Here is a 14,795-nt window from a genome sequence, read left to right as displayed (position 1 = left end):
GATGCCATTGACAATGAGACCCTCATAAGCATCTTTCTGAAATATCAAGAGATACATTTATTTCTGCAGTCTCACTTTAAATGTATGATAGTTAGTATACCCAGTGAGCTTTTGTTGAACACCTTAGGTTGGGTCCCACTCCGACCTTGCCGACGTCACACGGAGCAGCAAAGGGCATCCTACTGCTGTGACATATTTCCACACTGACTTAATCCTGTACTTAGAGTCAAGTTCCAGAAGTAGAATTACTGGGTCACTGGGCATGCAGGTGTTTAAGGATTTGCCAAGTTGCCTTCCAGAAAATTTTACCACTAGCAAGGCTTGAGAAGCCTGTTTTCCCATCGGGGTTGGGGAGCGGGGGTGGGACGGAGATTTCTTTTTTACATAAACTGAGGTGAGTATAACTCAGCTGGCTTGGACTCCCAGCTCTGCCACCTGCCGGGTGTGTGAGCTTGAGCCGGTGACCTGGCCTCTCTGAGCCTCAGCTTCCTTGTCTATAAAACCGGGCCTTCCTGGAAATGAACGTGGGGTCTCTTTGTGGGAACGGGGGACAGAGAGTGTCACCTGGGCCCAGGCCAACCCATCCTCTCACCCGGGGCGGCGACAACAGGCTTTTAAGTATGACCCATGACCCCAACAGTGTCGCAAGCAGGTTCCAGTCACTAGGCCTCCCCTTCGGATTCCAGGAACCCGCCCCACTCAGGAGCCGCCCCAGGCCTCAGGCCTCAGTTACTTAAGGGAGCTGGGCCCAGCCTGAGGCTGCGACAGACCTGGCCCAGCCCTCTGGGAACCCAGGATGGGGACCTTGGCTGGGGCCCTGTCCTCCCTCCTGCTGGGAATGATGCTCACATACACCCCCGGGGCCCTGGGTGCCAACCCTGGCCTGGTCGCCAGGATCACCGACAAGGGCTTGGAGTATGGTAAGGATCTGAGGTTGTTGGCTGGACTTGGCTGACCCGCTTGGCCCCAGGCTGCTCTGGGTACGGTGGGGGACACAGAGGGGGACTCTCTCCCTTCGGGTAATGCAGACTTCCCGGTCAGGCAAACCTGGCTCGGGTTCTAGCCTCGTCACCCAACCCCTGGGCCACTTGGGCATGTTACTTGTCTTAGCTGGGTTCCCCACTAGCCAACAGAGATAAAGATTTGGGTGAGAGTAGTTGATTTGGGAGATGGTTCCAGGAAACACCGTAGGAGAGTAGCGATGTGAGATGGGAAAGGCAAGGTGGCCAGGAGAGGCATATGATTAAACCAGCTACCGCCTCAGTGATGGGAACAGTTCCACTGGAAAATTTTTGCTCAAGTTTGAAAACATATGCCTTAAAACTAGATGTCAGGGACTTCCCTGGCCGTCCAGTGGTTAAGACTCTGCACTTCCAATGCAGGGGGCACGGGTTTGATCCCTGGTCAGGGAACAAAGATCCCACATGCTGTGCAGCACAGCCAAAAAATAAACAAAAAACAAAAAAATATATATTAAAAAAAAACAACAAAAAAACACTAGGGACTTCCCTGGTGGCGCAGTGGTTAAGAATCCGCCTGCCAATGCAGGGGATACGGGTTTGGGCCCTGGTCCCGGAAGATCCCACATGCTGCAGAGCAACTAAGCCTGTGCGCCACAACTACTGAGCCTGCGCTCCAGAGCCCACTAGCCACAACTACTGAGCCCGCACGCCACAACTACTGAAGCCCGCGCGCCTAGAGCCCGTGCTCCGCAGCAAGAGAAGCCACCGCAATGAGAAGCCCGCGTACTGCGACGAAGAGTAGCCCCCGCTCACCGCAACTAGAGAAAGCCTGCGTGCAGCAACGAAGACCCAATGCAGCCAATAAATAAATAAATAAATTAATTAATTAATTTTTAAAAACTGATGTCAGAATGGTGGTTACCACCCAGAAGGGGCACAGGGAGCCTGAAGGGGTGCTGGGAATGCCCTGCATCTTGCTCTGGGCGGCGGCTACATGGGTGCATAAACATGTAAAAATTACCTGGCAATACCTTTAAGATTAGTGCCCTTTAGGTTATACCTCTATGGATGTTATACCTCAGTTTTAAAGAATGGGCAAAAGTAGGACTATATTTTATTTTTTATTGGAATATAGATGATTTACAATATTGTGTTAGTTTCAGGTATACAGCAAACTGATTCAGGCTTTTTTTTTTTGCAGATTATATTCTATTATAGGTTATTACAAGATACTGAATATAGTTCCCTGTGCTATACAGTAAATCCTTGTTGCGTATCTATTTTATGTGCAGCAGTTTGTATTTGTTAATCCCATACTCCTTATTTATCCCTCCCCCCACACCTTTCATAACCATGTTTGTTTTCTATGTCTGTGAGTTTGTTTCTGTTTTGTATATTGATTCATTTGTAGTATTTTTTTAAAAGATGCTAAAACAAAGCCTCAGAAATAATCTGTCCAAGGGGCAAGGGATCTAGGGTATTTATACACCGCTCCCCTCAGTACTAGATGGAGGGCTGCTCCTCACATTTATGGAGGCTCAATTGCCTTATCTGTTTACTGGGGTAATAACATTCCCTCGGGTAGAGTCGTTGGGAGCCCAGATTGGCTGGGGACAGAGAGGGAAATCAAGGAAGGGTTCTTGGAGGAGGTGAGGTAGAAAAGATACGTTAACCAGGGACAAGAGATAGCATTTTGGCAGAGAGACTGGCTCATGCATTTGCTGGAGGGAGGACTGCAAAGTGGTATGAGGCGGAGTCAGGGAGACCCCTGGTCATCTGTGTACACACACCCTCCCTGAGGGCAGAATCCTGGGTCTCTCATACCTCAAATAAACAGAAAGTCCTAGCGAATGCTGTTTATATTTAAACCCTAGATCAGGCAAAATTTGCCTTTTGCTCCTTTCCACTGTGTAAATGTAACCAATCCTCCAGAGTTGGACATTTTGATCCTTTCCATATTTTTAATGACATAAACCCTGCATTTACTGAGTACCTGATGTGTCAGGCACCAAGCAAGGGTGCTTTTTTTAAAAAATTAAATTAAATTAATTAACTAATTTATTTATTTTTAACATCTTTATTGGAGTATAATTGCTTTACATTGCTGTGTTAATTTCTGCTGTATAACAAAGTGAACCAGCTATACATATACATATATCCCCACATCCCCTCCCTCTTGCGTCTCCCTCCCATCCTCCTTATCCCACCCCTCTAGGTGGTCACAAAGCATGGAGCTGATCTCCCTGTGCTATGCGGCTCCTTCCCACTAGCTAGCTATTTTACATTTGGTAGTGTATATATGTCCATGCCACTCTCTCACTTCGTCCCAGCTTACCCTTCCCCCTCCCCGTGTCCTCAAATCCATTCTCTACGACTGCGTCTTTATTCCTGTCCTGCCCCTAGGTTCTTCAGAATCATTTTTTTTTTTTTAGATTCCATACATATGTTAGCATACGGTATTTGTTTTTCTCTTTCTGACTTACTTCACTCTGTATGACAGACTCTAGGTCCATCCACCTCACTACAAATAACTCAATTTCGTTTCTTTTTATGGCTGAGTAATGTTTCAGTGTATATATGTGCCACATCTTTATCCATTCATCTGTCAATGGACACTTAGGTTGCTTCCATGTCCTGGCTATTGTAAATAGAACTGCAGTGAATATTGTGGTACATGACTCTTTTTGAATTATGGTTTTCTCAGGGTATATGCCCAGCAGTGGGATTGCTGGGTCATATGGTAGTTCTATTTTTAGTTTTTTAAGGAACCTCTATACTGTTCTCAATAGTGGCTGTATCAATTTACATTCCCACCAACAGTGCAGGAGGGTTCCCTTTTCTCCACACCCTCTCCAGCATTTATTGTTTGTAGATATTTTGATGATGGCCATTCTGACCGGTGTGAGGTGATACCTCATCGTAGTTTTGATTTGCATTTCTGTAATGATTAGTGATGTTGAGCATCCTTTCAGGTGTTTGTTGGCAATCTGTATATCTTCTTTGGAGAAATGTCTGTTTAGGTCTTCTGCCCATTTTTGGACTGGGTTGTTTGTTTTTTTGATATTGAGCTGCATGAGCTGCTTGTATATTTTAGAGATTAATCCTTTGTCAGTGGCTTCATTTGCAAATATTTTCTCCCATTCTGAGTGTTGTCTTTTCATCTTGTTTATGGTTTCCTTTGCTGTGCAAAAGCTTTTAAGTTTCATTAGGTCCCATTTGTTTATTTTTGTTTTTATTTCCATTTCTCTAGGAGGTGGGTCAAAAAGGATAAGCAAGGGTGCTTTTTATCCTGTCAGCCCCTTTTTGCTTTGCAATGATCTCTTTTAACCCTCATGCCACCCCAGTGAGGAAAGTATTATTATCATTGCTATTTGACAGACAGAGAACACCAAGGTTGAAAACTTGCTCAAGGTCACCCACCTAGAAAGGTTGCCAACACCAGAATCCTAGCCCTAAAATCCTTACAGTCGCTTCTACACAGGCTAGATGCCATGAAGGACAGGAAAGAGGGCCACCCACCAAGCACACAGCACTCCTCCCTCTCGGAGCTGCTGACAAAGGCATTGTTTCCTCATCCATAACATGGGCATGAACATAACTACCCCACCAGAAATGCAGTGATGCTCCTGAGTGTTTCTCTTGCTACTTGGTGCTCTAGAGGGGCTCAATAACCTGCAACTGTAATTAATGCTAATCAGGAAGTCGACCTCTTTCCCCAGGGCAGGTGTGAGCCACTGAAGGGTTTAGAGGGAGGCAGGCTGACTAAGCTGACTCCCAGCTTTTTCCCATCCACAGTGGCCCAAGAGGAGCTGGTGGCTCTGCAGAGTAAACTGCATGATATCACACTGCCCGACTTCAGTGGGGACGTCAAGATCAAATACATCGGCAATGCGCACTATGAATTCCACAGGTGGGGCTCTGAGGTGACTGGGCAGGGGCCGAGGGGGTCCGGAGAGGAAGGGAGGGAGAGCCCCAGGACTGGCTCGGGACTTCTCTGGGGCAGACGGTGGGATGGTTCCTCGCAGAATTCAGAGGGAAGTTCTGGGAGGAACTTGGGCCCCTTCATTCATTCATACAACAAATATTAATGAAGACCCACTAGCTGTGTGACCTGAGCCTCAGCTTCCTTATCTGTAAAATGGGGATAACTTGCTACCTCTTTGGAGGGATAATCCAGGCTCTGGCCTGGCCACTGGATGTAGCCTGGAAGGGAAAATAGACCTTAAACATTGTTTTAAATAAACCTTAAATTTTAGATGTAGTAGCCCTCTTAGCCCTGAGGTTGGCACATCTGGAGGAGTCAGCTAAAGTTTCCTGGACGCGGTGGCATTTGAGCTGAGTCTTCAAAGGATATTTAGACCTGAGCAGCTGATGCTTTTTTAAAAAAAGGCATCAAACACTTTTTTGAAGGATTGACAATGGAGCGGGGGCAATTGAGCCCACAGCTCGTCACGCACTTCTCTGCTCACCACTGATGGCTTCATTCAGTCCTTTTTTTATTCAGTCCATCAGTAAACATCTATTGGGCACCTACTGTGTACCGGGCAAAGAAGATGGTACTTGACCATTCTTTTCCCACTGATGGCTCCACAATACATGTCATCTTGGTTTGCTTCTCCCAGCCCTTCTGTGTCTCTTCTTGAGGCTGCCTTCGGCCTTCTCTGAATCTGATTCCCCCACCTGGAGGTGTGGAGGAAAGGGATGATGGGGTGCATCTATGCACCCTACTCAGGACCCCAGCCAGGGGCACATGAGCTCTGATCCTGACTGCGCAGCTCTGGGCAAATGCATCCCTTCTGAGAGGTTCTATGTCCCCCTCTGTAAAAAGGGAACCTGAACAGTGCTGAACCCCTCTGTGAGACAAACTGACATAATGCATGTAAAATACTTGACATGGCTGCCTGGTCAGTGCAGGGCACACAGCAGGTAAGTGTGGGGAGCCAGAAGCCTGTCTGATGCAGGCTCAGCTGGCCTAGTCCCCGTAGGATGGGGGCGAGAGCCAGACCCCTGCTGAGGCTGGACCCGCCTCTGCCTCCGGGCTGATGCCACTTCTGTGGGTCTCTCTCCAGCCTGGACATCCACAGCTGTGAGCTGCTCGGCTCTGCTCTGAAGCCCCTCCCCAGCCACGGCCTGCATTTCTCCATCTCCGACTCCTTCATCAGAGTCAAGGGCAAGTGGAAGGTGCGCAAGCGGATACTGTAAGTTGACTCTGCTTCCAGGCCCTCGGAACCTTGGCTTTGGCTTTCATTCCACCCTTCTTGGGTCCAAGGTGTTCCTAGCTTCCCCCATGGCAGACCCCAAGGCAAGAATTCAAGTGCAAGTACTTTATCTGGGGAGCGACCTAAGGAAACATAGAGGGGGTGTGCAGAAGTGAGGTGGGGAAGAAGGAGGTCGGCTTGGCAGCTACTGGAGCTCAACCCTCCCGGGACCCCTGGGGACAGTGTAGGCAGAGCACACCTCTGAGGTGGTACCCCAACCTCCTGTTTGCCATTGGTCAGGGGTAGCTCTCAGGGGCATGACCTCTCCAGCACTTTGAACTGTTCTCTGACCTCTGAGGTCCTGGGATGGAAGGTGGGTTAGTCTCCTTGGGCTGCCATAATGAAATGTCACAGACTAGGGGGTTCAACAACTGAAATTTATTTTCTCACACTTCTGGAGGCTGGAAGTCCAAGATCAAGATGTGGGCAGGTTTAGTTTCTTCTGAGACTTCTTTCCTGGGCTTGCAGATGGCTGCTCTGTTGCCATGTCTGCACATGGTCATCCCTCCATGAGCCTGCATCCCTGGTGCTTCTCTGTGTGTCCAAATCTCCTCTTCTTAGAATGACAGATTGGACTCTAGCCCACCCTAATGGTCTCATTTTAACTGAATCACTGTCTCAAACACAGTCACATTCTGGTTACTGAGGGACCTTCAACATTTGAATCTGGGGGGACACAATTCAGCCCATAACAGGAGGGCAACTATGGGCGACCTGCCCTGTCCTACACAGTAGCCTCTGGCCACATGTCCTTACTGAATACATGAAAAGTGGCTGGAACAAATGGGGATCTGTCGTAAGTGTAAAACACCAGAGTTGAAGATTCAGCACAAAAAAAGAACATAAGAAATCTCATTAATAATTTTTACATTGATCACATGTTGAAATGATAATCATATTAAATGATGATTCACTTTTAATGAATCATTAAAATGATTCATTTTAATCACTATTAAAATGATTCTCACCTTTTTCCTTTTGCTTTTTTTAATGTGGCTACTAGAAAATTTTAAATTACCCATGTAGTTCACGTTATATTTCTGTTGGACAACACTGCTTTAGAAAGATGCTCAGTATATAGGTCACCTATATTTGCATATTTATTCAATTTACATGACAGGAATCAGGCCATACTCTTCAAGATCTCTTATATGAGCATATGAATATCTACCTCATTCTTTTTTTTAAACTTTTTTTTAATGTAACTTTTTTTTAAGATTTTTTTTTCGATGTGGACCATTTTTGAAGTCTTTATTGAATTTGTTACAATATTGCTTCTGTTTTATGTTTTGGTTTTTTGGCCACGAGGCATGTGGGATCTTAACTCCCCGACCAGGGATCAAACCCGCACCCTCTGCATTGGAAGGGGTAGTCTTAACCACTGGACCTCCAGGGAAGTCCTTGTAATATTTTTATTGAGGTGAAATTCACATAACATGAAATTAACCATTTTAAAGAATACAATTCAGTGGCATCTAGTACATTCACAGTGTTGTGCAACCACCACCTCTACCTAGTCCTACAATATTTCCATCACCCCAAAAGACGTTCCATACCTATTAAGCACTAACTCCCCATTTCCCCCTCCCCCAGCCCTGGGCCACCACCGACCCACCTCTGTCTCTATGGATTTGCCAATCCAGGACATATAAATGAAATCGTATAGTATGTGACATTTTGTTTTTGACTTTTGTCATGTAGCATAATATTTTTGAGGTTCATCCACACTACAGCATGCATCAGTGCTTTATTCTTTTGTATGGATGGGTAATATTTCACTGTATAACTAGACCACATTTGGCTTCATTCTTTTTAAAGGCTGCATAGCATAGATGCCCACAACTTATTGAACCTATCCCAACTAGTTGACATTTAAGGTTGTTTCCTCATTTCTTGCTATTAGCCATGATACTTCAGTGAGCTGCCTCACACATATATCTTGACTGGACGAGCCACAGAGTAAAGACTTAGAAGTAAAATTACTGGGCCAAAGATTTGTGGTTAAAATCAGGATAGATCCCACCAGTTTGTGTTCTAGATGTGCTTTCCCAACCAGTGTTTTGTTTTCCCATATCTTCACAAGCACTGGGTATGAAAACTTCTCAACTTTTTAACAACCTGTTAGGTGAAAACTGGCATCATTGTTATTTTCATTTTTAATAACTTCTCATGTGCTTATTTGCAATTGAACTTCCTGTTCATATCTTTGATCTCTTTTTTTTCCTTTTGTCCTCTCCTTATTTCTTTGTATAGGCTTGTTCTTTGTGTATTAAGGAAATTAACTCATATATTAGCTCACATGTTACGGAAATTAGCTCTTTGCCTGGATCAAGATGCAATTTTTTTTTTACTTTGCATATGGCATTTTTTTGTTGTTGTTCACTAAAGTTTTAATTTTCAGTGCTGTCAAGTTTATCCACCATTTCCTTTATGGCTTCTGAGACTTGGATCTAACCTAGAAAGGCTTTTGCCCATCCCTGACCATAAGTAAATGAACCCAAGCTTTCTTCTTGATCTTTTATGGTCTTATTTGTAATAAATCTTTGCTTTGTAATAAATATTTGTAATAATTTTTGTAATTAAATTTTTACTGCAGCTTCACTTATTTGGGGGTAAGAATTGAGATTTATATTTTCCCCCCAAATGGTGGCCGACCCTAGTCTAGGAATCAATTACTACTTCTCTTATCTCCTTTAGGAAACTAGACGGCTCCTTTGACGTGAAGGTCAAGGGCATCACCATTTCAGTCAATCTCCTCTTGGGCAGCGAGCCCTCTGGGAGACCCAAGGTCGCTGTTTCTAGCTGCAGCAGCGCCATCGGTGATGTGGAGGTGCACATGTCGGGAGATTTGGGGTAGGTCACCATCGGGACACTGACCAGCTTGACCCCTGGCTGCAGCCAGAGGCCCATCCAGCCCAAGGCCTGGCCACCGATAAGCATGAGGGTCCAGGCGTAATGCATGGGTATATCACGTGCACTTGGAGGTAATTCTTTGGGGGACCTGCTGAAATTAACAGAAGCAGATATAAGCTCGGAGTACTGGTGTGCCATTTCCACCAAAAAACAAACTTCACCACCAACAGGCAAGTGCAATTTGGCTACTGAAGGAACACAAAGACTTTTGGCCAAAGGAGAGTTTGTGGAAAATATATAAACCCTTGAGCAAGTCTCTTCAAGTCTCAGTTTTGTTGATTAGAAAAACATGGATTCTCCAGCCCCTGCCCCAAATCTACTGACTTTGGGGCACAGCAGGGGGCTGGGATGCCAGATGCACTGAATCAGTGAGTGTGCTGGAAGTGGGAATCTGCATATTCGTCCCATCCAGGATTCTGGGACCCAGCAGGGGACCAGAATGGGGTGGGGAGGGCTCCCTTGGGGACTGGCCTGGCTCTCCCTACTGCCCCACTGTCCCTGCACTCAGTGGCACACAGCTGATCGTCCACCGTGCTTCTCTCCCCAGGTGGTTGCTGAATCTCTTCCACCATCAGATCGAGTCCAAGTTCCGAAGAGTATTGGAGAGCAAGGTAAGAATGTCCAAGGGGCTGGCACTGCCGAGCCACTCAAGGGGCTGGGCCTAAGTCCTTAATGGGCTCTGGCCTTGAACAGCCCCAGGGGCTGGCCCAGGCACACTTGGGCTCAAGGCCCAGAGAGGACAAATCAAGGTCATGAAGCTGGTGTGTGGCAAAGCTGGGGGCAAAATGTAGGTCTCTGGACTCCGAGTCTATCCAGTTAGACAGAAAATGGTTAGATGCTTGGCCAAGGGTAAAGCAGCAGGGGCCAAATGGAGACGCCTGCTTGGCCTTGCTCACCGCCCGCCCCAGCCCTGCAGGCCACAAACGCAAAAAAGAAAATCAACACTTAGGTGCCTGCAGAGACCAAGCAGGAAACTTTGGGAGTGTGTGGACCAGGTGGGAGTTCTGGTTCCTACCTGGGCGATGAGCACCTGCTTTGTACGCGTGGAAGCAGCAACAGAGTGTCAGTTCTTCCCATTAAAAAATTATGCGAAATCTCCAAATTTTGGAATCTCTGGCTCAAAGAAAGAGGTTTCATGTTAACTTTCAGTTCTCCCACTCACTCACTTCACCCCAAGATCCCATTTCTGGGGTATCATATACCTGGAGCTGTGTCTGTAGCAATGACTGTGCTTGGGAAGGAGAAAGTAACAAAGGAGGATAAAACACGCGCACACACCGCTCTTGGTTCAACATCTGGTTTGGGTTTGAGTGCCTCCTGGTGGTTGAAGAGAGAATAGCATGCAGACCCCACAGATTGGATGCAGCAAGCTGCCTTCTGTTCCTTGTCTTATCCTGGTGTCCTGGGGTCTAGGTGAGCTTGGGAAATATGCCAGCCTCCTTCTCAAGCACCCCATCGCCAATTGCCACGTTGCCATGCCTTTCTGAGTGGGACATAATATTCTTCAGTGGTTTAGATTTATACTCCCCTGTTGATGATGGAGATAATAATGATTAATAATAATAATGTATAAAAATAGTACCATATTACAATTAATAATAATATAATAATTATCAGGATAATAAGTTACCCTGATATATTATTTTGATAAATTAATATAATTAATGTTATACAGAATGTGTCACTGTATAACTATTCTTATTTGTAATAATAATGGTGGCTATTTGTTGAGCCTGTGGTTTGGCTAAGAATACTGTACTAATCACTTCACATAGGCAATGCCGCTGATCTTAACCACAGCCTCTGAAGGAGATACCGTTTCCCACATTTGACAGAGAAGGCTCTGAGCGTGGAGTAACTTGTTCAGTGGTCACCTTGTTGACAAGAGGCTAGATCAGGATTTGAATTTCCTGGAGCTTGGAGCAGCTTGTACCAAAGGCCTTGCAGGGGCTGGTGTCTCAGGAAAGATGGAGATCTCCCCTGACCCCTGATCTTTTTTTTTTAAATTTATTTATTTTAGCTGCGTTGGGTCTTTGTTGCTGTGCGTGGGCTTTCTCTAGTTGCGGTGAGCGGGGGCTACTCTTCGTTGTGGTGCGCGGGCTTCTCATTGCAGTGGTTTCACTTGTTGCAGAGCACGGGCTCTAGGCGCACGGGCTTCAGTAGTTGTGGCACATGGGCTCATTAGTTGTGGCTCGCGGGCTCTAGCGCGCAGGCTCAGTAGTTGTGGCGCACGGGCTTAGTTGCTCAGCCGCATGTGGGATGTTCCCAGACCAGGGCTCGAACCCATGTCCCCTGCATTGGCAGGCAGATTCTTAACCACTGCGCCACCAGGGAAGTCCTGACTCCTGATCTTTATAGGGCTTCAGAAATCTTCTCCCAGGACAACTAAGAGCCTGGTGCAGTACCGCTCGGATTCCCCATTCAGGGAGGGATGTGGTATCTGACTGGCAGGGCTAAGAATAATGAGTCCTTGCTGAGTGCTTACTCTCTGGGCCATATACACTCATCATCTTATAACCTCACCCCACCCACCGCCAAACACCCTGGAAAGCACTGGGCCTTGTCACTGTATCCTGAGGTGAGGACCCCAAAGCAGAGAGAGATTCTGCAAAGGTCACACAGCCAGTGGAGACTTAGCAGGATTTCAACCCAGGTTTTCAGACTTCCCTACTACACCCTTAACCACTGCCCCAACCTGCCTCTCTGGGAGACCTTACTGCGTGTCTGGAGCTGAAGCACCTGAAGGCCTCCCTTCCCCCATTGGGTGAGGTCGACAGAGTTTCCTGGCTCCTTTGAAACCAACCATGAAGGTTCCTCACCACCTCTTTGCTTTATTTCTGGCAGCTCCCCACTACCAAACTCTTCTCCCAGAAACTGGGCCAGCTGCAAAGGGAGGTGAAGATTTCACCCCTTGTCTGCCCAACCCCCAGCTTAGTCCTTCCCCACAACCCTGTGCCTGGTTTATGCCTGCTCACCCTTTAGCTTGCCCTTAAAATGCCACCTCTTCAAAGGAGCCGTCGGTGACCCCCTCACTAGGCCAGGGCCCCATCCATGCTCTTGGAGCCCCCTGCCCACATGCCCCTCCCTCCGCTGTATCTGTGCATCCGTTTGCACCATAGGTGATAGACGGTTAATCAAAAAAACTGTTTAAAGTGAGGACTCACTCACACACACCTGAACAAAGAAAATATTTACATATGAATCCAAATGTTTTAAGATACAGTAAATGTAAATTCAGTTGACCTAGGCCCAGAACTGTTCTTTGTAAACAGTCTCTTGATTGGCATTGCACTGTCCCTCTTTCATTCAACATGCATCTGCTACAAATTCCAGCTCAGACTTCTTTAACCACAATGAGAATCGAAAGACATTTGCAAAGCAATCCCAATGCAGAATCCTTCTAGATTTTTATGATTGTCTTCCTTGTAAGCTTTTCTGGTCCACACCAATTTACCAGCATTTTCTTTAAGCAACTCACCTTTCCAAAACACTTACCATAGGTTTTTGGGAATTCCCTGGTGGTCCAGTGGTTTGAACTCCGTGCTTTCACTGCCGAGGGTGTAGATTTGATCCCTGGTCAGGGCACTAAGATTCCTCAAGCCATGAGGCATGGCCAAAAAAAAAAAAAAAGAAGGAAAGAAAACATAGGTTTTCATAGAAACAACTCTTGTCTCAGTCGTATTTCATGGGTTTACATAAGAAATAATTTGAGTGATTGCAATAACAAGGAAAGCAAACAGGTTAGAGAACACACATTTCCTTTTCTTGAGAAGCACGCAGCTCAACTGGGACAAAAAATTCTGAGTGCTTAGTGTGTGTGGTAGTCTGCTGGATGGGAGGGTTCAGTCTTCCATGGGCAGCAGGGGACATGCGGACTAATGATCAATCCAGCTAACCTGTTAAGTGATGACATTTAAGAAGTATCTGCGTTAAGTATACACTTATTTGTGTGGTTATTGCTACTTATTGTCTAGTTCTGCTATTTCAACTCTAGACCCTGGGACACCAGGGCATCCCAAAGGAAAATGTCCTTCATGATGGAGTTTCAGGTGGTGCCTCTAGCCATGTCCCCTCATCCGCTGCTTAGGTGACTACCTAGCTCCGATTTCCAGTCCTGGGATGGACTTTGACAGGTCCAACTGGACCCTATTGGGGTCTATATGGGGGCCGACATGTTGTTGATCATTTCTACTTTCTCAGTACCTGGCACATCATAAGCACTTATACATTTTTGTAGAATCAATGACCAATTAGCAAATAAGTGAAATAATGGAACTAAAGCAATTAGCACAGGGCCAGACCAAAGCCAGGGAACTCACTCAGGCTTTCTCTTCCCATATTTTTCAGATTTGCAAAATAATCCAGGAGTCGGTGACCTCTGACCTACAGCCGTATCTCCAAACTCTGCCAGGTAGGACACCCCACCCATCCCTGGGATACTTGATTTTTACTAATTTTTATAAGTGTGTACATGTACCTTATAAAACCTTACATGGAATAGAAGTGTTGAAAGTTAAAATTAAAATCCCCTTTTCTCCCCAATTTTTCTTCCAAGAGGTAACCTCTGTTTTGGGTGTATACTCTCAGATATTTCCTTTGAATGTACAAATATAAATATACACATACATAAGCATATGACTATACATTCACATATGTATTCCTTTTGTTCATGGATATATGTGAATATGCATAATTATGAATATATATATTAGTCTATAATAATAGAGACATTGTTCTTTTATAACTTGTATACTTTGGAGATCTTTTTACATCAGCACATACAAATTGACCTCATTTTTTAAAACTTTTGTGTAGAAGTTAATACAGAGAGAAAAGTGCTCAAATCATAAGTGAAGAGTTTTTAGAAATTGTTCATGAACTGATCACACGCATGTACCAGCTTCCAGATCAATATACAGAAGACGACTGGCCTTTCAGAGTCCTCTCGTGTCTCCTTCTGACACTACCCACCCCTCAGGGTGACCACTAACCCAGCTTCTCCCAGCAAAGATTAGTTTTGCACTTTGTACACCAATGGAACCATACAGTAGAGTCTTTTATCAAGAGTTGGAGGCTTTCTCTATTCAACTTTTTTTTTAAAGGATACACATTTTATTTATTTACTTATTTATTTTTTAATTTTTATTTTATTTATTTATTTTTGGCTGCGTTGGATCTTTGTTGCTGCGCGCGGGCTTTCTCTAGTTGCAGCGAGCAGGGGCTACTCTTCGTTGCCGTGCGCGGGCTTCTTATTGCGGTGGCTCCTCTTGTTGCGGAACACGGGCTCTAGGCACACGGGTTTCAGTAGTTGTGGCACGTGGGCTCAGTAGTTGTGCCGCACGGGCTTAGTTGCTCCGCGACATGTGGGATCTTCCCAGACCAGGGATCAAACCCATGTCCCCTGCGCTGGCAGGCGGATTCTTAACCACTGCACCACCAGCGAAGCCCTATTCAACTTTAAAATATGAGGTCAGTCCATATTGTTGCATATCGTGAGTTCATTCATTCTCCTGCTGTGTAATCCACTGTGTCCACGTCTCTCCATTTATTTATCTATTGTACTATTGAAGGCCATTTGGGTAGTTTCAGTTTTAGACCATTGTGGGTAGGTGCTGTGAACATTCTAGCTCCTGTGGATGCACGTCTTTGGGTACATACCCAG

The 14,795-nt window shown here is 45.7% G+C and overlaps 1 protein-coding gene and 1 long non-coding RNA gene across 4 annotated transcripts in view; one reads left to right on the top strand and one right to left on the bottom strand.

Annotated features, from left to right (window-relative positions):
• Window positions 1-14,795, bottom strand: part of LOC309645412 — a 280,748-nt gene that overhangs the window by 132,040 nt on the left and 133,913 nt on the right. The window lies entirely within an intron of this gene.
• The window catches only part of LOC309645278 (lipopolysaccharide-binding protein-like), a 42,309-nt gene continuing 28,246 nt past the window's right edge, over window positions 733-14,795 (top strand). The window contains exons 1-6 of one of the 3 annotated variants that reach the window (XM_082430235.1): window positions 733-920; window positions 4,758-4,872; window positions 6,032-6,160; window positions 8,918-9,073; window positions 9,681-9,744; window positions 13,481-13,544. In XM_082430235.1, coding sequence (XP_082286361.1) covers window positions 797-920; window positions 4,758-4,872; window positions 6,032-6,160; window positions 8,918-9,073; window positions 9,681-9,744; window positions 13,481-13,544 — 652 coding nt within the window. In that variant the 5' untranslated portion in view covers window positions 733-796. The remainder of the gene's footprint in view (window positions 921-4,757; window positions 4,873-6,031; window positions 6,161-8,917; window positions 9,074-9,680; window positions 9,745-13,480; window positions 13,545-14,795) is intronic. The other 2 variants (XM_082430237.1, XM_082430236.1) reach the window with 2 other exon arrangements.

This window comes from Balaenoptera physalus (assembly GCF_965194825.1).
Source record: "Balaenoptera physalus genome assembly, chromosome: 16".
Taxonomy (NCBI): Eukaryota; Metazoa; Chordata; class Mammalia; order Artiodactyla; family Balaenopteridae; genus Balaenoptera; species Balaenoptera physalus.
This window is presented reverse-complemented; position numbering and strand designations above follow the sequence as displayed.